At 58.7% G+C, this 25020-nt stretch overlaps 2 protein-coding genes and 2 non-coding genes across 6 annotated transcripts in view; all 4 read left to right on the top strand.

Annotated features, from left to right (window-relative positions):
• Positions 1 to 727, top strand: part of LOC110592663 (whey acidic protein-like) — a 1388-nt gene extending 661 nt beyond the window's left edge. Inside the window, exons 2-3 of the mRNA XM_021703730.1 lie at positions 36 to 164; positions 492 to 727. Coding sequence (XP_021559405.1) covers positions 36 to 164; positions 492 to 727 — 365 coding nt within the window. The remainder of the gene's footprint in view (positions 1 to 35; positions 165 to 491) is intronic.
• A 9695-nt stretch (positions 728 to 10422) lies between these two features.
• On the top strand, positions 10423 to 18747 carry TBRG4 (transforming growth factor beta regulator 4). 3 transcript variants are annotated; one of them, XM_021703656.2, is made up of 12 exons: positions 10423 to 10492; positions 10941 to 11051; positions 11646 to 12117; positions 14265 to 14588; positions 15061 to 15232; positions 15512 to 15669; positions 16084 to 16194; positions 16964 to 17108; positions 17358 to 17603; positions 17778 to 17843; positions 17939 to 18053; positions 18511 to 18733. In XM_021703656.2, exons 3-12 carry the CDS (start codon positions 11704 to 11706, stop codon positions 18566 to 18568), a joined length of 1809 nt encoding a protein of 602 aa, XP_021559331.1. In that variant the 5' UTR covers positions 10423 to 10492; positions 10941 to 11051; positions 11646 to 11703; the 3' UTR covers positions 18569 to 18733. The 3 variants fall into 3 exon arrangements, with proteins under 3 accessions (XP_021559331.1, XP_021559328.1, XP_044775867.1); XM_021703653.2 differs by having other exon boundaries at positions 17732 to 17843; positions 17939 to 18741; XM_044919932.1 differs by lacking the exon at positions 10941 to 11051 and having other exon boundaries at positions 10460 to 10482; positions 11694 to 12117; positions 17732 to 17843; positions 18511 to 18747.
• LOC123326437 lies at positions 14754 to 14891 on the top strand. The gene has a single exon (XR_006541097.1). It is a non-coding gene; the product is annotated as a small nucleolar RNA SNORA5 (small nucleolar RNA).
• On the top strand, positions 15279 to 15413 carry LOC123326436. The gene has a single exon (XR_006541096.1). It is a non-coding gene; the product is annotated as a small nucleolar RNA SNORA5 (small nucleolar RNA).
• Positions 18748 to 25020: the final 6273 nt, after the last annotated feature.

Below are 25020 nucleotides of genomic sequence, written 5' to 3'. Positions count from 1 at the left end.
GCCCCCCCCCCCCCACCTGCCTGTCCTGTGTGCAGGGCAGGCCGTGTGCCCAGAGCTCAGCTCCTCAGAGGAGGATGTCTGCGTGGTCTCCTGCAACTCAGACGAGAACTGCCCCCAAGGCACCAAATGCTGCCCCAGGAGCTCCTGCGTGGTCCCCCTCATCGGTAACCACGGCCCCTATGCCCCACGCCCAGGCCTGTCTGGGGGAGGGAGGAGCCAGCTCCGTCCAGGGCCCACCCTGAGTGGGCACCCCACGCCCCTCTCGGTGACCCGCCCCCCAGCCCCCCAAACTCCACCTGGCAGTGAGCCCATTCCCCTGCCGGCCTGGCCGCTGAGGCTCAGCCGCCTCCTCCCAGCATTGCCCAGGCCCAGCTCCCCGAGGCAGCGACCACAGTCCCCTCCCTAGGGGTAGGGGGCGCGGTGGGGCTGGGAGCCAGGACACCAGCCGCAGGGCGGTCCCGGGGCCTGACGGGCCGGCCGTCTCTCCCCAGCGCCTGTGCGGAGGGCCGGCCGCTGCCCCCTGGTGCAGGCCCCGCGGATCCCCCAGCCCTGCTTGGAGAGCAGCGAGTGTTCCAGGAACGACCAGTGTGCGGACCACAGGAAGTGCTGCCTCAGCATCTGCACCTTGCGATGTCTGGAGCCTGAGGCAGGTGAGCGCCCCACAGCCTCCCCGGACAGCGCCCCAGCCACGGCCACGGCCACGGATGCAGCAGAAGGTCTGGGCTGAGAGTGGGTGTCGGGCAGGCAAAGGAGGCGGAGGCTCAGAGACTTGCCCGAGCAGGACAGCAGGACGCGGTCCGGCCCAGCCGTAGCAGGGTTTGTGTCCTTGCCACATAACCTTGGGAGGCGTCTGGGCTCCCAATGCGGGAGGAGGTCTGGGGCGGGAGCTGGGAAACGTGGCTGCTGGCCCCAGTGACCACGCCTGCATGGGGGCCACAGGGAGGGCCAGGAGGGATGGGTGTGGAGCAGGCCTGAGGCCTCCGTGTCCCCTGCAGAGGAACCCCATCAGTGAGGGGCTCCCCCAGGAGCCCCTGCTGCCAGGAGGGACCAGCCTGAGCCTGCTTGGCAAGAACTTTCTCTCTCAGATCCAGAGAGTGCAAGATGCTCCCTATCCGCTGCTAATAAAAACCCACTTAGCTTCACGTCTCTCCGTCTGTCTGTCTGTCCAGGGCACCTGCGGGGGGGGGGGGGACAAAGCACACAGGCCTCTGGGAGCTCCCGGGCCATCCACCCGGGACCCTCTCAGCCCTGCTGAGAGGCGTTGCTGGCATGGAGACAGGGGCAGAGTGGAGCCTGCAGGGAGGGCTGGGGCCACGAGGTCGCCGTAGCCTCGCTCCACGGCGCCTGTGACCCCATATGGGGTGGCGGGTGCAGTGGGCAGGTGTGGTCACAGGGAGCCTCAGCGCCGACAGCACCTCGGGCAGCCTTGTTGGGACCTGCAGTGAAGTGTGCACGCCCACCAGACATGCGGTGGGCACCCCACAGCTTACCCCCAGGGCTCCCACCAGTCTGCCCCGACTGCAAACACCCCCCAGAATTTCTGAGGCCACCCGCACCCTGACTCGCTTAGTTCCAGATTCAGGGGTTCCCACGAACTCCACAGATTCGTGAAGTTGTAAGGACGACCCACGGAACCCCGAAAGCACAGTCTGTTATAAAGGACACAGACCAGCAACAGCCAAATAAACACCCCACCTCGGAGGTGGGGGTGGGGACGTGGGGGCCTCTGTCTCCGCTGGGTGGGGGCGCACCACCTCCCAGCACAGCCAGGTGTCACCAGCCCAGAAGCCCCCCTGAGCTTCAGTGTCCTGAGGGCTTCTCGAAGCTTCATTGACAGGCATTAGGATGAAGCCATTGGCCATTGTTGACCAACTCAGCCCCGGCCCTCTAACCTCATGGCTGGCTCCTCGGGCCGCCGGCCCCTGTCCTGTGCCATCGAGGACCCCCACCCCAGAGCCACCTCACCAGCACAGACAGGTATGAGAAAAGAGTCCTTGCAAATATCACAGGACACCCATATCACCCAGGAAACTGCAAGGTTTTGAAGTGCTGTTCCAAGGAGGGGACAAAGACCAGAGTTCTTTTTTTTTTTAAGATTATTTATTTATTTATTAGAGAGAGAGAGAGAGAGAGCAGGAGCAGGGTGAGGGTCAGAGGGAGAAGCGGGCTCCCGCTGAGCAGGGAGCCCGATGCGGGGCTCGATCCCAGGACCCCGGGATCATGACCTGAGCTGAAGGCAGACGCTTCACCCACTGAGCCCCCAGGCGCCCGCCCCAAAGACCAGAGCTCTTGACGGCCGGCCCGCGTGGGTGCTTTCAGCCGGCCTGGCCCCAGCTCGTGCACACTCAGCCACCTGCCACTTGCCCGCTGACACATCGGGAGCCGGGAGACAGGATGGGTCGTCCCAAATGAAAAGGGCTCCGACCGGTGGCTGAATTTTGTTTCTGGCCCGTTCTCCAGCAAAAGGAACCAGGATTCCTTGGAGACATTGTTGAGTGAACACGGGACAAGGCTGCGTGGGACACTGCGTGTCAGAAAACGGCACCAGCCTGCAGACACCGAGGCAACTGGACTCCAGCAGCTACAGTGGAGGGCAGGAAGCTCCTCCTCGCGGAAAATGCTAGTCAACACGGGGGCAGGGGGTGGACAGCAAGACTCGAAGCCCACCGTCCACAACTCTACAGTCCTCATTACTTCAGGCAGTGTCATCAGATGCCGGGGAACCACTGGGAGGAAGGGCACAGTCTCAAGCAGCCCCCATACTCGCTCATCATCCACCAGGGGGCGCTTCCTCCACAGCGGAGAGCTGGTCCCCAACTACGCGTTCGAGGACTCACAGGGGCTCTGTGCGTCCCAGTGCGACCCAAGGGGACCGCAACACTCACAGGTGGTGGCCTTGCCAGAGATGTGCCATCAGGTGAGTGCAGCTTCCACTCAGTGTTGTAGAAGCACAGGGGGAGAAGAGGGGGAGATGGGGTGCTGGGAGGAAGAAGGGGGAGGGAAGGGGAGGGGATGGGGGGAGAGAAGGAGAGGGAAGGGGAGGGAGAGAGGGAGGGGAGGGGGATGGGAGAAGGGAGAGGGGAGGCGGGCCTGAGCCCAGCCTGGACAGACGAACCACCCAGCCCGTCCTGCCTCAACCTGAGTGAACCAGGCAGGAGGGAGACACCCCAGCCCCCCACTGCCATGCTGGGGGACCCCTCCCCTGCAGAGAACGCCCATCCCCTCCATCCCTGCATTAGCCATGCATCCAACTTGTCAGCTTGATGCCCTAACATCTGCCCTACATGCATACACTGGACACTGACCCGCCCCCACCCCTTCCTCCACACCCCTCCTCAGGAGCAGTCCTCCGCCCCCAGGGTAAGGGGGGTACTTTCAAATGCTAATCAATGATGAGCCCATGCCCCAACCCCCTCCTCCACAGGGGTCTTAAACTCCAGGCCACTCCCCCCACCCTGCGGTCCTCACCCCCAGGGACCAGACGACCAGGAGCAGCCCCCACACAGCAGAGCCGGCCCGGGTCTGATCCTCCCCACCAGAGAGGCTGGTGCCCACAGTGACCCTCCCCCTGCTTCCCGACCAGGGGCTTCCCTGCGTGCACGGAGTGCCCCTCTTTCTGATGACTGTGACAACCTGTCTTCAACGGCACTCACCTTCTGATCGAACCTTGGATTTCCTGTTACGGGGCATCTTAAAACAGTCGTTTTCAGGGGCTGGATGTCCATCAGAGAGAGGAGCATGGCGGGGTGGGGGGTCCTCTCCCGGCTCCCCTGCCCCACCACTGCCCACCGCGTGCTCATGGCAGCCCACCCCAGAGCTCCCAGGCCCTGCCGACTGGCCTCCTGCCCAGGCCACCCAGCTCTATCCCCCTGAAGCACCGCTCCTCCGTGCTGAGGGCCCCCACGCCGGAGCCCAGGTGGGCTGGAGCCAGGAGAGGCCAGAAGGGCGGTCAGTACAGCTCAGGGCCGGGCCCCACCCATACGCTGTACTGAGCACTCGCCACGCTACACCAGGAGGCTCTGCAGGACTTGCTGGTGGACATGGGGGGAGGATGGGCAAGGCAGAAGGGTGGACCCGGTGGAGGAATGGACAAGGGCAGAATGGAGGAGGAGGGGGAGGAAGGAGGGATGTTGGAGAGGGGATGGAGGAGGGACAATGGAGGAGGCAGAGGGAGGAGGTGGGATGGAGGAGAGGTTGGATGTGTCGGTCTATGGGTTTGGGGGACCTGACTTCTGGCAGGATTCAGGGTTCAGGAGGGCAGAGGGCTCACCACCCTTCCCCAGCTGGGAGTGAGCCTCTGGCCAGGATGGAGAGGTGCTGGGGGTTCAGGTCTGGAGGAACTCTCCATGCGCCCTTGGGCAGTCCCATCCCCCCTCCGGCCTCAGTTTCCCTCGGGTAAGGAGGGTGTGTGGGACAGGTTCATGTGCCTGGCAGAACTGGGGCCAGGCTGAGAGAACAGGCCTGCAGATCTGATTCCTCGTTCCCCTCCCCCTCCATCTCCTCAGGGGTCTGCGGAGGTCCCAAGGGAGGGTCCTTCCCTGAGAGGAGAAAGCCTGTGACCAGGTCTGTCGGGAGTCCCCAGGCCCACCCCCAGGCTCTGTGATTCTTCGAGGACTCAGCACAGCGCCTTGGCCACGGCTAAGATGTATTATGGCAGAAGGAGACTGCAAAACCTGCACACAGAAGAGGCACGGGGGTGAACTCTGGAGGAGGCCGGGCGGGAGCTTCCAGCCCTGTCTCCAACTAGCCACGGAGGAGCCCGAGGAGCCTCTGGATTCCCCGGCAACACGCTGCTCTGGGTCTGCCACTCCACCTGCCAGCAAGCACGCTGGACAGGATGGGCTGAGGTCTCCCCAGCAATCCTTCCCCCGTCCCCCTCGAAGGGAGACGAACCCATCACATCCAGCCTTCTTGTCAGCCTGGTGCTCTTGGCCTCCAGGTCAGCAGCAGGCGCGGAGGGCACCATCCTGCCCCAGCACTTTGCTGAGGGCGCTGGGCTGGGACCCCCGGCCAAGGCCACTCTGCCCCCAGGTCACCAACAGGCTGGGGGGTAAGGGAGCAAGCCGGGCTGGCCTCACTGGGAGGGGCACAGGACACAGGGTGGTACTGGGGTAAGGAGGAACGCGGAGGGGCCCAGGAGGGCGACAAGAACGAGGCCGCCTGCATCTTCCCCGCATCCAGCTGGATCCACTGCCTCTGACCGCCATGGGGGTTCCAAGCTCTGTGCTCAGAACAATTTGAACACCTCCTGCAAAGTCAGATCACCCACAAAACGGAGCCACCACGTTTCCCAGCCCTGCCCACGAACACGGAGCCTCTCTCTGGGGAGCGTGGCCGAGGGCCTCTGCACTGCATTGCCTCAGCCAGCTCAGAGCGTGGGGCCCCCTGTGAAAATCTGAGTGACCGTGGGGGCTCTGGACGTAGCCCCCAGGCCCGGACACCGCTCCCCCGAGAGTGAGGTCAGGGGACCCCTCGGTCACCAGGTTGGAGATGTGGCCCGCGGGCGGGGTTTGCTGGAGCGCTGACTCCTGGCTCCGGGGAAGTAGGAGAGGCTTTGAGGGGACGCACGGGGCTCTGGGTGGGCTGTCTGCGGCTCCTTGCCATGGCAGGTGAGCCCCCAGACATCGGGCCCCAGGCGAGCCAGCCTCGCAACCTCCAGGACCAATGGCGACAGGAACCGTGGCCCTGGCAAGCACCCGTCTACTTCTGCGCCTACGGACCTGCGTCTTCAGGACGAGGTGCACGGACGAAGTCACGCGGTGGGTCGTCTCGTGTCAGGACTCCGTCGCCGAGCACGTTCCCAATGCTCATCTAGAGTGATTCTGGCTGGCGACCATCCCACAAGCGTTGGTGCTGACGTGTCTTCCGTTTTCTCAGGGTGCGCACCTAAGAGTCACACAATTTCAAGAAACTGCCCGGTTTTCCAAAGCAGCCACACCATGCTACACGCCCACCAGCAACACTCAGCACGCCGAACTCCCCAGGCCCTCGCCAACACCTGTCATCTTTGGGGCTCTGTAGAGGTTGTTTTCACATCAGCCATGTAAGTGGGTGCAAAGGGGCACCTCACTGTGGCTGTGAGCGGCATTTTCCTGAGGACTGGTGACGCTGGGCGTCCTTTCCTGTGCTCGTCGGACACGTGTGGGTCTTTGGAGAGACGTCTACTCCAATTCTTTGACCGGTTTTCAACTGGGCAAATGCCGTTTACCGTGGAGGTGTAAGAGCTCTTTGACTTTGCGTCTTTGAGATTCACCCAGGTCACTGCGTACATTGCTGCTCATTGCTTTTTCTTTTTTTTAAAGATTTTATTTATTCATTTGAGACACAGAGAGCATGAGCAGGGGGAGAGGCAAAGGGAGAGGGAGAAGCAGGCTCCCTGCTGAGCCAGGAGCCCGAATCAGGGCTTGATCCCAGGACCCTGAGATCATGACCTGAGCCGAAGGCAGATGCTTAACCATGTGAGCCCCTCCAGGTGCCCCGTTAATTGCTTTTTCTTAATATTCTTCATTTTCTAGAGCGATTTTAGATTCACAGCAAAACCGGGTGAGAAGTACCATGAAATCTACCTCTGTCCCCACAACACACACACACGCCCTCCCCCCACTATCAGCATCCCCCACTAAAGGGCACATTCGTTATGATCAATGAACCCACAAGGACTCGTCATGAACACCCAAAGTCCCCAGCTGACGTGACGGCTCCCTCTTGGTGTGTTTATCAGATGGGTTTGGACAAAGGTGTGATACCCACCCATCAGAGTATCACATAGAATAGCTTCACTGCCCTAAACATCCTACAGTGTGCCTATTCACCCTTGCCACCCCCAGGCCTGGCAACCACTGACGTCTCCACGGTGCCCATAGTTTTGCCTTTTCCAGAACGTCATACGTGTGGATTAACACAGTACTCGGCCTTTGCAAATAGGCTTCTTTCCCTTAGGAACATGCATTCGAGGTTCTTCCATGTCCTCTAGTGGTTTGACAGCTCCCTTTTTTTTTTTTTAGTGCTATGTAATATCCCACCAGCTGAATGGACCACAGTTTGCTTAGCCACCCCGCTCCTGAAGGGTGCCTTGGTTGCTTCCAAGTCTTAGTAATTAGGACTGAAGCTGCTAGAAACATCTGTGTTCAGGTTTCCATGTGGATGTTAAGTTTTCGGCTCCTCGAGGGGAATACCAAACAGGACGACTGCAGGCCTGCATGGCATCTGAGTGTGTTCCGGCTGCTGTCACAAAAATACCACCAACTCTGTGCCTTACGAACAACAGAAATCTGTCTCTCACGGTTCTGGGTGGAGGCTGAAGGAGCGAGATCGGGGCACCAGGACGGTCGCAGGAGGGCTGTCTGTTCTCTACTGCAGACTTTTTGCTGTGCTCTCCTGTGGTGGAACCTCAGAGGCTCTGTGGGGTCTCTTTTTTTGAGAGAGAGGGAGAGAGAGCACACATGCCAGAGGAGGGAGGAGGCAGACTCTGTATTGAGCATGGAGCCCTACTACACAAGGCTCAATCCCACGACCCTGCGATCATGACCTGAGCCAAAACCAAGAGTCAGACACTCAACCAACTGAGTCACCCGGTGCCCAGGGGTCTCTGTTTTAAAGACACTAATCCCACCATGAAGCCTCCACTCTTGTGACCCAATCACGTCCCAAAGGCCCCACCTCCTGACACCATCACCTTGAACATTAGGTCTCGACATATGAATTGAGGAGACACAGTATTTGGTCCATTGTATATGGTTAGAGTATGTTTAGTTTTGTGATAAAATAGGAAACTTCAAAAGCAGCTGTACCATTTTAAAGTCCCACCAGCAAAGGATGAGCAGACATCTGAGGATAGAAACCAAACCAGGATGAATAATAATAGCAAGAGGAAAAAGAACAGCAACTATACAAGAAAAAGAAAAACTTAGAAAAAAAAATCCGTATCACCAAAATCCTTACAGAGATAAGAGAAAATACGACAATCATGAAAAAAAAATTATATAGGGTGCCTGGGTGGCTCAGTCAGTTGCGCATCTGCCTTCAGCTCAGGTCATGGTCCCGGGGTCCTGGGATCGAGCCCCTCATCGGGCTCCCTGCTCCGCGGGAAGCCTGCTTCTCCCTCTCCCACTCCCCCAGCTTGTGTTCCCCCTCTCTCTCTGTCAAATGAACAAATAAAATCTTTAAAAATAAATAAAGTGTATTTTTAAAAAATAGTATAAAAAGGAGCATTCAAAAGCCAAAAAGGAGCTCTTGGTAAACAAAGTGTGACAGCAGAAATCAGGCCTCAGGAAACTTAGAAGCTAAAGCTGAGGAAATGTCTCAGAAAGCAGAGCAAATAATAATAATAATAATAATAATGAGATGAAGAGAGGCAGAGATGAGACAAGATGGGAAAACCAGGGAAAATCAGGAATCGGTCCAGAAGAGCCAATATTCAAACCTGCCCATTTTGGGAAGAGAGATTAGATGAAGGAAAGGAAATATCCAACCAAATAAACTACAAACTCTCAGCCTGAGGACACGGGTTTTTAGGTTAAGGGCTCATCACGGCTCAGGCAGAGGGAGACTCGCATCACTGTGAAATATCAGAACCCCAGGCATAATGAAAAGTCAGCTTTTAGAAATTAAAACAGGGCACCTGGGTGGTTCGGTTGGTTGAGTGGCTGCCTTCGGCTCAGGTCATGATCCCAGGGTTCTGGGATCAAGCCCTGCATCGGGTCCCTGCTCAGCGGGGAGCCTGCTTCTCCCTCTGCCCTTCCCCCTGCTTGTGCTCTCTCACTTGTGTGCTAGCTCTCTCAAAATAAATAAAATATATATATTTTTTTAAATTAAGGGCGCCTGGGTGGCTCAGTCCTTAAGCGTCTGCCTTCGGCTCAGGTCGTGATCCCAGGGTCCCAGGATCCAGTCCCGCATCGGGCTCCCGGCTCAGCGGGAAGCCTGCTCCTCCCTCTGACCCTCTACCCTCTCATGCTCACGCTCTCTCTCAAATAAATAAATAACTTTTTTTAAAAAATTAAAAATTAAGGGCGCCTGGGTGGCTCAGTTGGTTAAGCGACCGCCCTCGGCTCAGGTCATGATCCTGGAGTCCCGGGATCGAGTCCCGCATCGGGCTCCCTGCTCGGCGGGGAGTCTGCTTCTCCCTCTGACCCTCCCCCTTCTCATGTACTCTCTCTCTCTCTCATTCTCGCTCTCTCAAAAATAAATAAATCTTTAAAAAAAAATTAAAAATTAAAACAAAAAAGGAAAGAAGGGGGGAGAAGGAAAGAACAGAAGGAAGAAAGGAAGAGAGGGAGGACGGACACCACAGACGAACTTCTGGACTCCTCAGAAACGTGGGGAGCTAGGAGGCCAGAGGGTGGTGCAGCGAGGCTTCAAAAGCAGGAGAGGCTTCCAGCCATAGCCAGCCGGCCCGACGAGCCAGCAAGCGGGAGGACACAGCAGGTAGTCCCTTCAGACGCACTAGGTCCGAATCGGCCTCCGCCCACCAGCTCTCCAGGACGAGCCAGGGCGCACTCCGCCGGAGGAGCAGCGACAGGACTGCGCAAGGGGGACCCCGCCGACGGCCCTGGGAAGGGGGGACCCCGCAGACGGCCCCCGGGATGGAAGGGACCACGCCGACGGCCCCCGGGGAGACCCCCGACTGTCCCCGGAAAGGGGAGACCCCGCCGACGGCCCCGGGAAGGGGAGACCCCGCCGACTGTCCCCGGAAAGGGGAGACCCCGCCGACGGCCCCCGGGATGGAAGGGACCACGCCGACGGCCCCCGGGGAGACCCCCGACTGTCCCCGGGAACGGGGGACCCCGCCGACGCCGGGACCCACCCGATGTGTAGGAGCGGCTAGAGAGACCGAGGCAGGCGGGGCGCGCTCCGGGGAGAGGCGCTGGACTCTGACGGACGCCGGGAGCCGCAATCCGACGACCACAGGCCGGGGCGACCTGCACGGAGCCGGCAGAGCGCGGCGCAAAGGGACAGTAAGCGCGCACGGACGTCAGGCGCGCGGGGCTCCGCTTCCCCGCACTTCAGTCTTTCCTCAACTACACGGTCACACCCACAAGCCAGAGACTGCACATGAACTCCACAATTCTGGAGAAAACAGAAACCCTGGCAGGACGCAGGCACACCGCGCCTGCGTTTCTGCACGACCTCGGCCGGGCACCGTCTCCACCGGCAGCCGCTCCTCACGGGGACCCGGGGCGGGCTGCAGGGCGGGGCGGCAGAGCGCCCAGCCTTCAGCCCCGGCTCCCGGGCGCCTCATTCTTCCCCCTTCCCACGTTTCCTGAACTGCCCAGCACCCGTCTCTCACTCCCCTACTTCCCATCTTCTAGTTTGTGCCCTCAGCAAAGATGGCACCCGGCCGGGAAGGGTAGCGGGCATGACTTCCGGTCGGGCGGACAGCGGCTAGGCTTGCTTCCGGCGGCGCTGCGAGTGACGTAGCGAGCGCGCCGCGCGGCGTGCGCTGGGAACGGTGCGGGGACGCATGGAGGTCAGCGGTCGCCCTCGCGGCTGCTGCGTACGTCGGGTGCCGGTGGGGAGGGGGATTCTGGGCGTGGGTCCTGAGGGCTGGAGGGCGCGCCGGGTTGCGGGGGGTCGGGGTCCTGGGGCTGGAGGCGGGGAACCGGCCCGACCGTGCGCACGCGCTCCTCCCCGCCATCCCGCGTGGTGGCCCGCGGGCCCGGGTGCGGGTGTTCCGTCTGCCCCCGAGGGCCGGGCTTCGGGCTGGTGTTCGCCTAACCCCAGTGGGGCCTCCGGACCTCCGCTCCCTCCGTGGCCCGCAGGGCTGTCTTCCGTGGGGGGCGGCCGCGGGTGGGGGACGTTGCCTTTGGTCCGTGTCCCTCCGGAGCCTCCGCTTTTCGGTGATCAGACCGAGGGTCTTAGAGCTGCGATGCGCTGGTGGGCGAGTGAGTTCCGGTTGCCAAGTGCCGGGAAATCGACGGTTGAACGCGCTCTCTGCTTTGCAGCAGGGGAGGCCCGGGCCCTTGCCGTGCGCCGGCCATTGGATCGCCCTGCTGTGCGAGACGGTCCGAGCGGTTAGAGGCCACAGCAGCAGGATGCGTGACGGGTCCTTGGAGGTAACGTGTCGCCTGGGTGTGGAGGCATGAAGGCTGGTGTCCTGGGTCCGGTGGTGTCGGGGGCAGGAGGGAGAGCAGCAGGGCCTGCCGCGCTCTCCTGAAGGTGGGAGGTGGGAGTGTGCTGCAGGGGGGTCGTTCCGCGGTGAAGTTGTGGGGTGTGGGTTGCACGTCCTGGCTTTCCAGGAGCCGTCTGACGTAAAGCGTCTCGTCCCGCGTCTCTGCGAGTCAGCGATTCTTAATCCTGGGTGCTTTTGAAGTAAGGCAGTGGATGCGCGCAGAGCCCCACCAGGAGGCCTCTGCGCTGGGCCTGGGGGTCTGGGCTGTCGGACTAGGTGGTTCCAAGCACAGCCAGGACTGGCACTGCGCAGCCCAAGCTGTAACGCTGCTGCGTTTGCGTATTTGGTCGCGTTCTGCGCTGAGACGAAAAGCCTGTGAGCTTTTGCCTCCGAACGCACTGGTGTGCCCGGGGACAGGCAGAAAGGAGCGGTTCCTGCCGGGGTGCAGAGAGTGGCCGTGGTCTCATCTGCCCGGCTCCCCTGTCTGGGAGTCAGGAGCACCGCCTGCATCACCCCGTTCTCTCCTTTGTCTCTTCAGGGCTGTGGGACCACTTGTTAGCAGTCGTACCTGCCTCCGCCCCCGCCCCTGCCCGGTCATGGCGGCTCGCCTGGTGAAACGGTGCGCATGCCTCCTGAGGGAGGCCACCCTCGTGGCCCCTGCTGTGGCTCCAGTTGGCCGACTGAGACTTACCCAGGTCGCCCCCAGGACTCTGACTTCCTCAGCTACCTCGCCCAGTTCCCACCTCCCAGGCTCCTTGTCGGGGCTCTTAGAGAAGGAACAGGTGTTCACCACCAGGCCAGAGCAGCAGGAGGTGGACCAGCTCATTAAGAAGGCCACCCGGCCAGAGGAGCTCCTGGAGCTGCTCGGTGGTGGTCACCACCTGCACGAGAACCACGCAGCCCTCATGCTCATCCAGCTTTCTCGCCTGCTCTCTGACAAGCCAGAGTACAAGGCCTCGCTCCTGCGGGACGCCCGCTTTCAGCAGCTTCTCCAGCTTGTCAACAGCCAGGTGGGTTTCTAGAATGTTCTCTGAGGGTTCAGTGGGCAGAAAACAGTGGCATTGGAGTCCAGAGCAGCCAGTCGCTTTCTGTAGGCAGGAACTCTGCCGCCTGCTCAGTTCTCCGCATTCTGTGGTTTTTCATTTTGTAGAGTCTGTTCTCATTAATCCTCCTCACAGCCCCGGTAGGTGAATATTGCTGTCCTTCTCTTCCAAGCAGCAAATGGGACGTGAAAATGGACGCACGGGAAGCGAGCTCATCCTCCATTTCCGGGGTGCTTTTTCCCTGGCCGGGCCGGTCTGACTTGGGTGGCTCCCCTCCAGTGTCTGGCTCACAGTGGGCATGCCCCTGATGCTGGAGGAGATGCCGAGGGGCTGATGGAGGGTGCCAGACAGCTGGGCTGAGCGCGGCCATCATCCAGCCGGCCAGATCCTTACCTGCGAGCGCAGAGAGAAGGGGGGACCTGTCTGTGTGGCACTGGGGGGCGGGGCACACCAGCTGTTGGCTCTGGCCTCGTCAGCCCACATTCCCTCCCCTGCTCCGTGCTGGAGGGAAGAAGCCGTGCTTCTGTCACTGAGCACCAGAGCCTTGTATCCAGTCGTCAGAGGTGACGAGGAGGAGGTTCACAGTTCAAGGGTGGGGTTTCTGGACTGCAGGCCGGGAAAGCAGTGGGCGTGGCTGGCTGTTTTTAACAAGATAGGCTGACAGAAAACGCCGGAATGCGTGCGCAGTAAGGGAAGTATCGTGTCACGGAGCTTTCTGTCTTGGTGAAACGTGTGCGTGCACTGGGGTCACGACAGAAGGTCAATTCTCTCTGACGCCGTCGACCTAATTCCTTGCCGAGCCCCTTGTTCTGAGACTGTGATCTTGTTTATTGAGTATTTGGCACACACACAGATAACAAGCACATTTTAGGAGATGAGAGGGAACGTTGTAACGAGTCTATAAGCCAGAACGGCCCGGGAACAAGTACAATGTGAACGATGACCAGGCCTCCTTTTAAAACTCACCTTTTCTTGGGCAAACAGCTGCTCCACCGAGTCTGAGCACCTGCGCAGGTGCAGGCACCAGGGTTCCTGACACAGACTCAAATTCTGCGCTGGCTGGCCTCCCAGCCCTTCACTGGCTCCCGTTTGCACTCCGCTCCCTCTTTGCGGTCCCGTTTCACAGATGCAGGGAGCGGCCCCACCGGAAGGGGCAGAGTTAGAGGCTCAGTGCCGCCGACAGACCCCCCCCCCCCAGTGAATGCCCGGGTCCTGGCTCCCCTGTGGGGCCTCTGCGAGGCTGTGGGCTGTGCTGGAGGGGCCCCCGTGCATGTCTGAGGCCTGGAAACACGCCCTGCTGGGAACAGCGGGGTCCCCCTTGTCAGAAGCAGCCCCCGAGGAGGAGGGAGATGGTGGCGCTGCCGGCATGGGGCTTTGGGGACACTGTGTGTGGGGCTGTGGGTGCCTGATGTGACGATGGTGGCGGCCTGTCTTCCCTGACGCCTGGGGGTGTAGGGTGGCCAGGCCTCCTCTTGCCCACGTATCCCAGGGCTTCTTTGCGCAGCTTCACGCCTTGGGGAGCAGGGGCTGGGTGGGAGGGTGGGGCATCGGGGCGCCAGCACCTGGACCTGCTCTGCGGGGTGTCAGCTTTGCTCTCGGCATTCCTGAGAAACTCGACGTTCTCAGGAGCTGTAGGACTGCCCCTTGGAGAAGAGGGGTTTAGGGCTCGGGGCTTCTCAGACTCGGTGGAGCAGCTGTTTGCCCAAGAAAAGTCAGCGTGTCTGACAGCTAACGATCGTCCCGTCACTGCCAGCGAAGGAACCAGCGGGTTGACAGAACGTGACCCTGAGTCAGCCCTGCAGGCTTTGTCCTGACTTCTGGACTCGACGGCTTGCTTGGGTTCGGGTCTGCGCGTGCGAGACGGGCACTCGTCAGGCGTGCCCACCGCGCAGATCCGTGGCCAGGTCTCTGTGTAACCGGCCACGGCCGTGGAATCTGCGTTGGGGAAAGCCGGGGGGAGTTGCCCCTCTCGGGCGGAGCTCTTGGGTGCGGGTGGCCCGACAGCCGGTGGGGTGGGGCGGGGGGCCGTGCTGGGCAGGCAGCTTCCAGCCCAGACCCCTGGCGCGGGGCAGGTCGGGCCTCGGGTGTGACTTCCCTGTGTCCTCCCCGCCCAGATAGCCTCCGTCTGGCACGGGCCCCTCGTGAGGCTGCTGCGGAGCCTCTACGCGCTGGCGCTCCCGGCGGCCTGCAAGGAGCTGCAGTCGGTGGAGCAGGAGGTCCGGTGGCGCCTGCGCAGACTCAGGTACAAGCACCTGGCCTTCCTGGCGGAGTCCAGCGCCACCTACATGCAGGAGCGGGGCTCCCAGGAGCTGCTGGCCGAGCTGCTCCTGCACCTGGAGCGGCGCTGGGCGGAAATCGAAGACGGCCGCACGGTGGTGGCCGTGATGGCGAAGACGGGGCCCCTCTCGGAGCCGCTGATGACCCGCCTGGAGGACAAGGTACTGGGGCAGGGGGCCCGGGCAGCCTCAGGCACGCTCTGTGGCCACGCTGATGAGCCTGGCATGCCTCGTCTTCTCTAAAACCACCTTCTGTGCGGGACCTGGGCCGGCCGGTGGCCCGGCTCCAGGCTGGCGCTTCCTGGTGATGTGCCCCCACCCGCAGCCCGCAGTCAAGTCAAATTCAGCCCCTGTTCCCATCGTAGCGGGCGCTGGCCCAGATGGCTGCCACAGCAAGCCCTGCGGCTCATGGGCCCCGGGCCCCCCCGCGCTGGGACCTGGGGATAAGTCTGGCTGCAGACAGGGCACCCCGGGCCCCAGGGTTCCCCAGCTGGGAGCTGAGGCAGGCCCCACGTGGCCGGAGCCCGGGGCTAGTGAGCTCAGGTCCAGTCGCTGTCCCACAGGGGCCGCACAGCGCTGCCTGGGAGCCCTGGCCTCGGCCGTCCAGCTGACCCCTGCCGGCTGTGATTGACAGTGCCTGGAGCTGGTAGAACAGTTCGGCCCCGACGAGCTGCGGAAGGTGCTGGTGACGCTGGCCGCTCAGAACCGGCGCTCCGTGCCCTTGCTGCGAGCCATCTCTTACCACCTGGTCCAGAAGCCCTTCCCCCTGACGAAATGCATCCTCTTGGACCTGGCGTACGCCTACGGTGAGCCCCTGCCACTGGGAGCAGTGGGGGGAGAGGGCGCTCTGGCCGCAGCTGTGTCGAATTCGGTGCCCGCCCACCCCATGGCTCGCACCGGCCCGAAAGGCTGCCACAGAAACGCTGTGACCCATGGGCCCTGATCCCCCATGCTGGGGCTCAGGGATAAATTTGGTCACGGACACCTCACCCCCAGACCTCGAGGCCAGGCTGGGGTGGCTGGGTGGTTCCTGGGCGGCCTGCCGACCCTCGCCGGGTGAATCCTGGGCTCGCTCTGTCCCGAAGGCAAACTCGGCTTCCAGCAGCCCCAGGTGTTCCAGCGCCTGGCTGCCGACCTGCTACCCCACACGCCCAGCCTGACGTCCGGCGAGGTGGCCCGCTGCGCCAAGTCCTTCGCCCTCCTCAAGTGGCTCAGCGGGCCCCTGTTTGAGGCCTTCGTCCAGGTGAGCGGGCAGAGCCCTGCAGCCTGGGCTGGAACGGCCCTGTGGGCCTGACCCCCTCAGGGAGTGGGTTCCCTGCCCCTTCCATCGGGGAGGCCTGGCCGGCCAGACACACTGCCTGGTTGCGGATCGGGGGTTCCTCCTCGGGTCATAGGGTGCTGCAGACGGTATGGGTGAGGACGGCGTCCTCTGTCCTCTCACTGACCTTCGGAGGAACCGATCTCTTTGGGTGGCTGTCGCAGGGAGCGGTAGGGACGGCCGGGCCGCGCAGCTGCTTGAGGCTGTGCCGGGCGGCTCTCCGGGGTCCCGGCCTCTGGGGGATGGCAGCTGCCGCCAGGGAAGGTCTAGGGCGTCCCGGGCCCTGTGGGAGGGACGGGTCCGTCTCACGCTGTGCTCCACCGCACGTGGCCGGCCCAGCACATCCAGGACAGAGCCCAGACCGTCCCGGCGCTGTACTTGTGCAACGTGCTCCTGGCCTTCGCGCATCTGAACTTCCGTCCGGAACGGGAGGACCAGTTCTTCCGCCTGGTACGCTCTGTGCACCCCTGCTCCCCCCTCCTCTTCCCTCGGGCTGCCGGCTGCCGCAGGGCCCCTGAGCGCAGCTTCAGGCCGGACTTCTGCATGGGGGCCGGCTGGGGCCACACGGCACACCTTGTCTGGGGACCAAAGACGTGCCATCCCCCACGCCTGCTGTGTGGCCCAGAACAGCTGCTGGTCAGGACGTGTCGGCCGGCTCACTCGCCACACAGTCAGGGGTGGGGGACCCCTGGTCTCCATTCCTGGGGCTTCCTGAACGCCCCACTGACGCTGTGACCTGCTGGCGGGGCTGTGTGCTGTGCAGGCCACCGTGCAGAGTGCATCCACGCAGGGGTGAGGCGTCCTGCGGGTGCACCGGCTTTGACCCTGGGCCTCCATGTGGCACCACCCCAGCGGGCCAGCTGCAGCCCCTTTCGTAGTCTCCAACTCCCCTCGAGGCCAGAAACATGTCCCCGGCCTCGGGCCCGCTTGCCGTGTTTAGAGAGACGGGATTTCGGGGCACAGACTTGCTGCTGGGAGGGGCCGCAGAACATGCAGCTGAAGGTCGTGCTGTCCGGGTTGGCCCTGGGTGCCGAGGAGGGTTTCTGGTACTCTCTACGAAGGGCTGCCCCAAGCCTGGCCGAGATCGTCAGCAGGGATCCCCTGTAGCTGCCTTGGGCCTCGGTGTGGCCAAGTCATTCGGGAGCCCTGAGCGCTGCTGGCCCGGGGATGTTGGCGGCCGCTGAGGGAAGCCCCCTTCGCCCGCCCTGTCGTCGCCCAGGTTCACGAGAAGCTGGGCCCAGCGCTGACGGGCCTGCACCCAGCCCTGCAGGTGGACGTGGTGTGGGCCCTGTGCGTGCTGCAGCAGGTGCAGGAGACAGAACTGCGGGCCGTGCTGCGCCCTGACCTGCACACCCAGTTCCTAGGTGAGCGGCGGGCTATCCCCTCCTCTCCTGCGTGATGCTGAGCCCGCGCAGCCCCCTGAGCTCCCCGGGCATCGGCTGCTGCTCCGCCCCCTTCCTATGGGTGGCCCACAGACCCCCTCCTGCTGACGCATGTAGTTCAGGGGGCAGCGTGGGGGCGGGGTGCCATTGTCCCCCACCTGCCCCGCATGTCCCTCCGCCCCGGTGCCACCCTCAGCTCGCCCGCTCTTCTCGCGCTGTCCTCTCCCTCAGAGGGCAGGTCCCCGAAGGATCAGAGCACCTTCCAGAAGCTGCTCCACATCAATGCTAGCGCCCATCTGGAGCACCCAGAGTACACTGGCCCCCATCTGCCGGCCTCAGCCCTGGTCCCCAGACTCTCAGCCCTCGACGGGAAGGTGACCCCCTTGCAGAAGGAGCTGCAGGACACGCTGAAGGGGCTGCTGGGGGACAGCAGCAGGGGCAGCTTCATGGTGCCCACGCAGTACGGCTGGGTCCTGGGTGAGGCCCTCCCCACACTCCCCCTGCTGGCGGCCACGGGGCTGCTGCTTGTTCGGGCCCTCTGCTGTGAGGAGGGCCTTATGCCCCCAGGGACGATCCCCAACACGTGCACCCACACGCCTCCCTAGATGCCGAGGTGCTGCTGGACCCCGAAAGCCAATTCCTGCCCCCCAGGGACTTCGTGGCCCCTCATCTCACCCCACCCTCTGGGAGTCAGCCGCTGCCCCCCGGGGCCAAGAGGTAGGCAGTCACGCAGCTTCTCCGGGGCCCCCCCCCTCCCTCCGAGGGCCCCAGGGAGCACGCTCCGCTCGAGCTCCATGCCCCTTCCCCACCAGGCTGGCCTTCCTGCGCTGGGAGTTCCCCAACTACGGCAGCCGGAGCCGAGACTTGCTGGGGCGCTTTGCGCTGGCCCGGCGCCACGTGCGGGCTGCTGGCTTCCTGGTGGTGGACGTGAGTACCGTTGGGGCACAGCCCCGGAGGCTGGCCACGCCGGGGTCCCCCCTTCCCACGGGAGAAAGGGAAGCTCGGAAGGTGGTATTTCAGGCCGCAGCTTCTGGGATCCGCTCAGGGCCTTGCAGACCAGGTCTGCACACCAGCCCCAGAGCGCGCTGTCCCGTACAGGCCAGAGGACACGGGAGTGGTCCTTACCGCATGACGGTTTGGTCACATTTACGTCTGGGGGGGGGCTGGTTTCTGTCTTTAACAATCTTTAAAAATTAAAAAGTTGTCCTGGGGTGCCACGGACTCTGGGATCCCTGGCCGCAGGGGTGAGGGCCCTGTAGCTCTGAGCGCTGAGGAAAGTGGGGCATCTTGCCTGGGCACAGTCCCACAGCTCTGTGGGCTTGGGAGCCAGGGGTGCGGGTGCAGAACAGTGGGCAGAGCCGGGGCCCCCACGCCCTCCCCACAGGTCCCGTACTACGAGTGGCAGGAACTCAGGTCTGAGTGGCAGAAAGGTGCCTACCTGAAGGACAAGATGCGGAAAGCTGTGGCAGAGGAGCTGGCCAAGTGACCGTCCTGAGCCGTGGACCGCGTTCGTGGGGGGCCGGGCTCCCCCAAGGCCTGACCAGGGCCACTCAGACGTGTGCGAGCTTGCCGGCAGCTCCTGCCTCCCGTGGGCAATAAACCTGTGATTCCGGTTTTCAACCAGGAGGCGTCCCGGCCTTTGTCCCCATCACCGCCCTCCGCTCTGCTATCCACGTGGCTGGCCCGTCCCCGCTTCTGCCTTCCCTGGGCCTTCGTCCTGGCCGCACACGCACAGTCAGCACCGATTGAGCCCCACGCTTCCAGCCTTGGGGCCATGAGGACCTTCCTGGGCAGGCCCCTGGGTTTTGAGAATGTGGCTTGGGGTTCTCGTGGCGGTGTGGGTACTGAGCACAGTCGTCCTGGGAGGTTCTCCTGCCTGTGGTCTCGGGAGCGGGGGACCCCGAGGAGCCGAGCTGACAGGAGGCACTAGGTGCAGAGCAGAAGAAAGTGCGCTCAGCTGACAGAGCGGGGCTCACGACCCCTCCCGCCGTCCCAGCCGGGCCAGGGGGCCTGGTGTCGTGTGCCCGAGCACCCTGAGCCTCCTTTGCCACCACGCCACCAGACGCTGGGAAGGACAGTCTGTCTCCCTCCCAGTCCCTCACTGGAGACTTCGTAGGTGGAGCAGACAAGAGGGTGACCACTGCTGTTTGCCCGCCCCCCGCAGCTCAGGGTGGGGGAGGGAGCTAGGGAGAAGCGCCACCTCCACCCTGGGTCCCCAGGCCAGCCATTCGCCACACCTCCAGAGGGGTCTCTTCCCGAAACTCGCAGCTCACCCGGGTGCGGGGGTGGACGGGAGCTGTCGGACACATTCGCGCAGGCTGGTGGCCGTCCATCACCAGGTGGGAGGGCGCAGCCACGGTGGCCCGAGCAAGGTGTGGGAGCCAGGAGGACATGCCACGGTGAAGGACTGCCGTGGGCAGGTGCCAGGGCCTCTGGGAGGGCCCGCTGAGGACACACGAGCTTGTCCTGTGCACTGCTCAGGACCACCGGCCTCCACGGGAGGCGCTCCGGTCCCTTTGCACTCATGAGAAGAGACATGGTATCTGTGTCCTCCCAGTTTCCTCATTGGTGACCTCTCTTAGCACTGGCGGGTGTCACACCAGGACGCTGACAGGGATGGGAGTCCCCAGAAAGGACCCCTGTGCCCTCTATACCCATGCCTCCGCTTCGCTGGCTGCCACCCCCGTTCTCCATTCCTACCCTGGCTTCAAGAGCTTCCTATAGAGGAATCTGACCACGTGGCCCTCTGGCTGGATCTGCACTAGCTCCCGGGGCTCATGTGAGCGGTCCCTGTGCGGGTCCTGCCCTGCCCCTGCAGTTAGATGGCTCAGCCCCACCCACAAGGATGGCGGGACCCCAGTCCTCAGATAAACACCCAGGAGCTCGGCTGTCACTGTCGTCCGACGTTCCCGCCGGCAGAGTGAGGAGCCCTGAGGTCCCCTGCGTGCTCGCCATGCAGTGTCCTCACAGATGTGGCTAGGATTACAGAAGTTGGTGCGTCTCCCTGTGGCTAGTGCTGGGGAGCACGTCTTCATTCTAGCCGGCTTGATGTGCGTTTCCACGACAACCAGTGATCTCTTGATCCTCACCCGTGCTTACTGTCCATTGGCGTCATCTTTGGAGGAATGCCTATTCCGATTCTGTGTCTCGGTTTCACTTAGGTCGTCTGAGTTGTAAGAGTATGTTGTAGAAGCCAGTCCCTTGTTGGAGAAAGGATTTGCAAATGCTTATTCCCATTTTGTGGGTTGTATTTTCACTTTCTGGATGGCGACCTTGCAGCAACAAAAGATTTAAGTTTCTGGGAGGTCTGCTCTTTTGTCTTTTGCTTGTGCTTTGGAGGGTCATATCCAAAAATCCTTTGGTGAATCTAGGTCCTGAAAGTATGCCCGTTTTCTTCCAAGAATTTTATCATCTTGACCTTAGGTTATTACCTATTTTGAGTTAATTTTTGTATTTGTTACGTGCTTAGTGTCAACTTCATTCTTTTGCATGTGACTCTCCAGTTATCCCAACACCATTATTGGGAAGATAGTTCTTTTCTCGTTGTATGGTCTTGGCACCTTGGTTGAAACTCAGTTGGCCACAGATGTCTGGGGTTATTTCTGGGCTCAGTATCCCTCTGTTTCTTGCTTGTTGCTTTGTAGGACATTTGAAGTTAGAAAGTGTGAGTCCTAGACTACATCAAAATAAAAAGCTTCTGCACAGTGAGGGAAACAGCCAACAAAACTAAAAGCCTGTAGAATGGGTGGAGATACTTGCAGATGATATATCCAATAAAGGATTAGTGTCTAAAGTATATAAATAACTTACTCAACACCAAAAAAAAAAAAAAACCTTACAGTTTAAAAATGGGCAGAAGACATGAACAGACATTTCTCCTAAGAAGACATCCAGAGGGCCAACAGACACATGAAAAGATACGCAATAGCACTCATCATCAGGGAAATGCAAATCAAAACCACAATGAGGTACCACCTCACACCGGTCAGAATGGCTAAAATTAACAAAACGGGGAACAACAGCTGTTGGGAGGATGTGGAGAAAGGAACCCTCATGCACTGTTGGTGGAAATGCAAGCTGGTGCAGCCACTCCGGGAAACTATGGAGTTTCCTCAGAAAGTTAAAGGTAGAGCCATCCTACAACCCAGCAATTGGACTACTAGGTATTTACTCAAAAAAGACAAAAGCACGAATTCAAAGGGATACATGCACCCCTATGTTTATTGCAGCATTATTTACAATAGCCCAACTATGGAAGCAGCCCAAGTGTCCATTGCCTGATGAATGGATAAAGAAAATGGTGTATATATATTCAATGGGATATTATTCAGCCATAAAAAAAGAAATCTTGCCATTTGCAATGATGTGGATGGAGCTAGAGGATACGCTAACTGAACTAAGAAAGACACCATAGGATTTCACTCCTATGTGGAATTTAAAAAAGGAAAAGAGACAAACCAAAAAACAGACTCCTCCTAACTATAGAGAACAAATATGTACCTGAGGGGAGGTGGCCAGGGGATGGGGGAAGTAGGTGAAGGGCCAAGTACACTTTTCTTGAGGAGCACTGAGCGATTTAGAAGCGTTGACTCACTTACACTGTATGCCTGAAAATACAGTACTTTTAACTACACTGGAATTTGTTAAAGTGTGAGTCCTAATGGATTCTACATTTTCAAGGTTGCTTTGACTATTCTGGGTCCCTTGTAATTGCATATGAGTTTTAGAAGTAGCCTATCAATTCTTACAAAGAAGTAGTCAGGATTCTGATAGGAATAGCAAGGAAGCCTTAGATCAGTTTGGGGAGTGCTTTCTGAACCACCTTAGGCCTTCTGATCCATGAATATGGGATGTTTGCCCATTTATTTAGACATTCCTTAATTTCAACAGTGTTTTGTAATTTTCAGAGTATAAATTTTGAGCGTCCTTTGCTAAACTGATTCTAAGGACTTTATTTTTTGGGGTGTCATTATGAATGGCATTTTCTTTATTTCAATTTTGGATTATTACAGATTTATAGAGATACAATTGAATCTTTACCCAAAGTATAATTCACATACAATATCCTGTTAGTTTCAGGTGATGTCATGGTAACTCTGTTTGTATACATTATGAAATGGTCCCCATGAGTCTACTTACCATCTGTCACCAAAGTTATTAGAATATTATTGACCGTATTCTCTATGCTGTACATTACATACTTGTGACTTACTTATTTTCTAACTGGAAGTTTATGCCTTTAATCCCCTTCATCTATATAAACCCCCCCTCATCCCTCCCTCCTCTGGTAACCAACAGTTTATCTTTGAAGCTGTTGCCATTTTGTGTTTTGGGCTTTAGATTTTTTACAATTTGTTTTGTAGTTTCTCAAGGAACCTCCACTCCATGGAGTGGCTGCACCAATTTGTGTTCCCACCAACATTGCACAAGTGTCCCAATTTCTCCACGTCCTTGCCAACACTTGTCATAATATTTTTTTCTTTTTGATATTAGCAATTCTGACAGGTGTGAGGTGGTATCTCATTGTGGTTTTGATTTGTATTTCCCTGATGATGAGTGATGTGGAGCATCTTTTCATGTGTCTGTTGGCCATCTGGACATCTTCTTTGGAGAAATATCTATTCAAATCCTCTGCCAATTTTTAAATCACGGTATTTGTTGTTGGGGTTTTTTTTTTAAGATTTTATTTATTTATTTGACAGAGAGATAGCAAGAACACAAGCAGGGGGAGTGGGAGAGGGAGAAGCAGGGAACCTGATATGGGGCTTGATCCCAGAACCTTGGGATCATGACCTGAGCCGAAGGCAGACGCTTAACGACTGAGCCACACAGGCGCCCTGTTGGGTTTTTGGGGGGGTTTTTTTATTGTACATGTTCTTTATATATTTTGGATATTAACCCCTTATTTGGTTGTGTGATTCGCAGATATCTTTTCCCTTTCAGTAGGCTGCTGCCTTTATGTTTTGTTGATAGTTCCTTCCTGTGCACAAGCTTTTTAGCTTGATGCAGTCTCATTTTAGCTTTTGTTGCCCTTGCCTGAGGAGACTGGTCCAAAAAATATTGCTGAGACCTATGTCAGAGAACTTACTGCCTGTGCTCTCCTCTGGGAGTTTTATGGCTTCAGGTCTCAACATTTAGGTCTTTCATCCATTTTGCATTTATTTTTGTGGATGGTGTAAGAAAGTGGTCCAGTCTCATTCTTCTGCATGTGGCTGTCCAATTTTCCCAACACCATCTGTTGAAGAGACTGTCTTTTCCCCCATTGGATATTCTTGCCTTCTGTTATAGATTCATTGACCCCATAAATGTGGGTTTATTTCTGGTCTCTCTATTCAGTTCCATTGATCTGTGTGTCTATTTCCTGCCAGTACCATACTGTGTTGATTACTTTGATTACTTACTTGCTTTGTAGTATAGTTTAAAATGTGGGAGTGTGATACCTCTAAGTTTTGTCCTTTCTCAAGATTGCTTTGGCTATTTGGGATCAACAATTGATTTTTATATACTGATCTTGAGTCCTCCAACCTTGATGAACTAATGTACCAGTCCTAATTATTTTTGCTGCTTTTAGGATTCTGTCTTTGACTTTTAGCATTTTTGTATATGTCTGTTTGCGGCTCTGTCTGTATATATCCTAGTTGGAGTCCATTGAGCTTCCTGAATGTATAAGAGGTTTTTGTTTTCAACCTAGAAAGTTTGCAGCCATGACTTTTTTGGAAATTCTCTCTCCTCCTGGTATTCCCATTATGTGTATGTTAGGGGCAGTTAATGTGTTCCATATTTCTTGGAGGCTCTGTTCTTTTTTTTTTTTTTTTTCCTCTATTCTTCAGCTAGCATAATATCCTGTGATCTGTCTTCAAGTTCACCAATTCTCCTGCCAGTTCAAATCTTCTGGTCAGCCCCTGAAGTGAATTTCCTCATTTCTGTGCTTTATGGATGTTCTCTACTTGATGTGACCTTATCATTAAGGCTTCCTTTACTTCTTTAGTCATGCTCTCCTTTAGTCGTGAACATATTTATAATGGCTACCTTGAAGTCCTTGTGAGATATGTCATCTAGTCACTCTCATAGGCAGTTCCTGTTGCCTGCTTTCTTCCCAGTATCTGGGTCATACTTTCCTCTCTTTGTGTGCCTGGTTATTTTTTGTTGGAAATTGGGCATTTTTAATAAAATACTGTAACAATTCTGGGTCCAAGGCCAACACCCCCTCTCCTCCGGGGCTTCTTACTGTTATTTGCTTGTTTGCCTGGGGACTGGCTAGACTATTTTGGTGAAGTCTGCTCCTTTTCCCCTGCAGTGCTCAGCCTCTGGTGCTTTTTCTCTGGGAGGTACATAGGTATGTCCACAGTCACCCTGGCCTGCTCTCTGGGCTGTGGCTTCATTGGCTCTGTGAATCTCCTCCCAGATGCCTTTGACCACAACCTCCACTGTCCCGAGGGCACCCTCGGGTTGAAACTTCCCCATGCTCTATTGCAAGGGAAGTCAGCTCCTATGGGAAGAGATTGGGAGCTATCCACTTCATAGCCTGGCAAAATCTCAGCCAGGGCTCAAAGCAAGCTTGTGAGAGACACCCCCAATCTGGGCGCTGAGCACTCAGTGGAGGGGGGACAGCAGCCTCTTCTGGATTGGAGCCACGGCCTTGAGCTGGGAGAGGGGCCACTGGATCGGCATATTCAGCATGCCAGGCCCAAGGTAGAGTCTCCCTCCCACAAGCGGGGGCTAAACAGAGAAAGGGAACCCCACCTCGGTCACACTTGCCTGGGACTCAGCCTCAGCAGCAGGTGTCAGGACAGGATAGGAAATGCTAAGTGACTGGGGACCTATGTTCTTGGCCCCAGCAGTTGGGTAGGTTCTCTAGCTTGGTGAGCGGGGAGAGGGGAGGGAAGGAGCAGCT

Source organism: Neomonachus schauinslandi, chromosome 12 (genome assembly GCF_002201575.2).
Source record: "Neomonachus schauinslandi chromosome 12, ASM220157v2, whole genome shotgun sequence".
In the NCBI taxonomy this organism is placed as follows: Eukaryota; Metazoa; Chordata; class Mammalia; order Carnivora; family Phocidae; genus Neomonachus; species Neomonachus schauinslandi.
Note: the sequence above shows the minus strand (reverse complement) of the source record. Positions and strands in the feature narration are given on the sequence as shown.

What these genes read in the sequence shown, in the direction of transcription:
- TBRG4 (XM_021703653.2), top strand. Translation starts at nt 11,704, where the DNA reads ATGGCGGCTCGCCTGGTGAAACGGTGCGCATGCCTCCTGAGGGAGGCC. An exon ending in TCCAGCTTGTCAACAGCCAG is followed by an intron (nt 12,118 to 14,264) that starts GTGGGTTTCTAG and finishes CTCCCCGCCCAG; the next exon opens with ATAGCCTCCGTCTGGCACGG. An exon ending in GCAGTACGGCTGGGTCCTGG is followed by an intron (nt 17,604 to 17,731) that starts GTGAGGCCCTCC and finishes ACGCCTCCCTAG; the next exon opens with ATGCCGAGGTGCTGCTGGAC.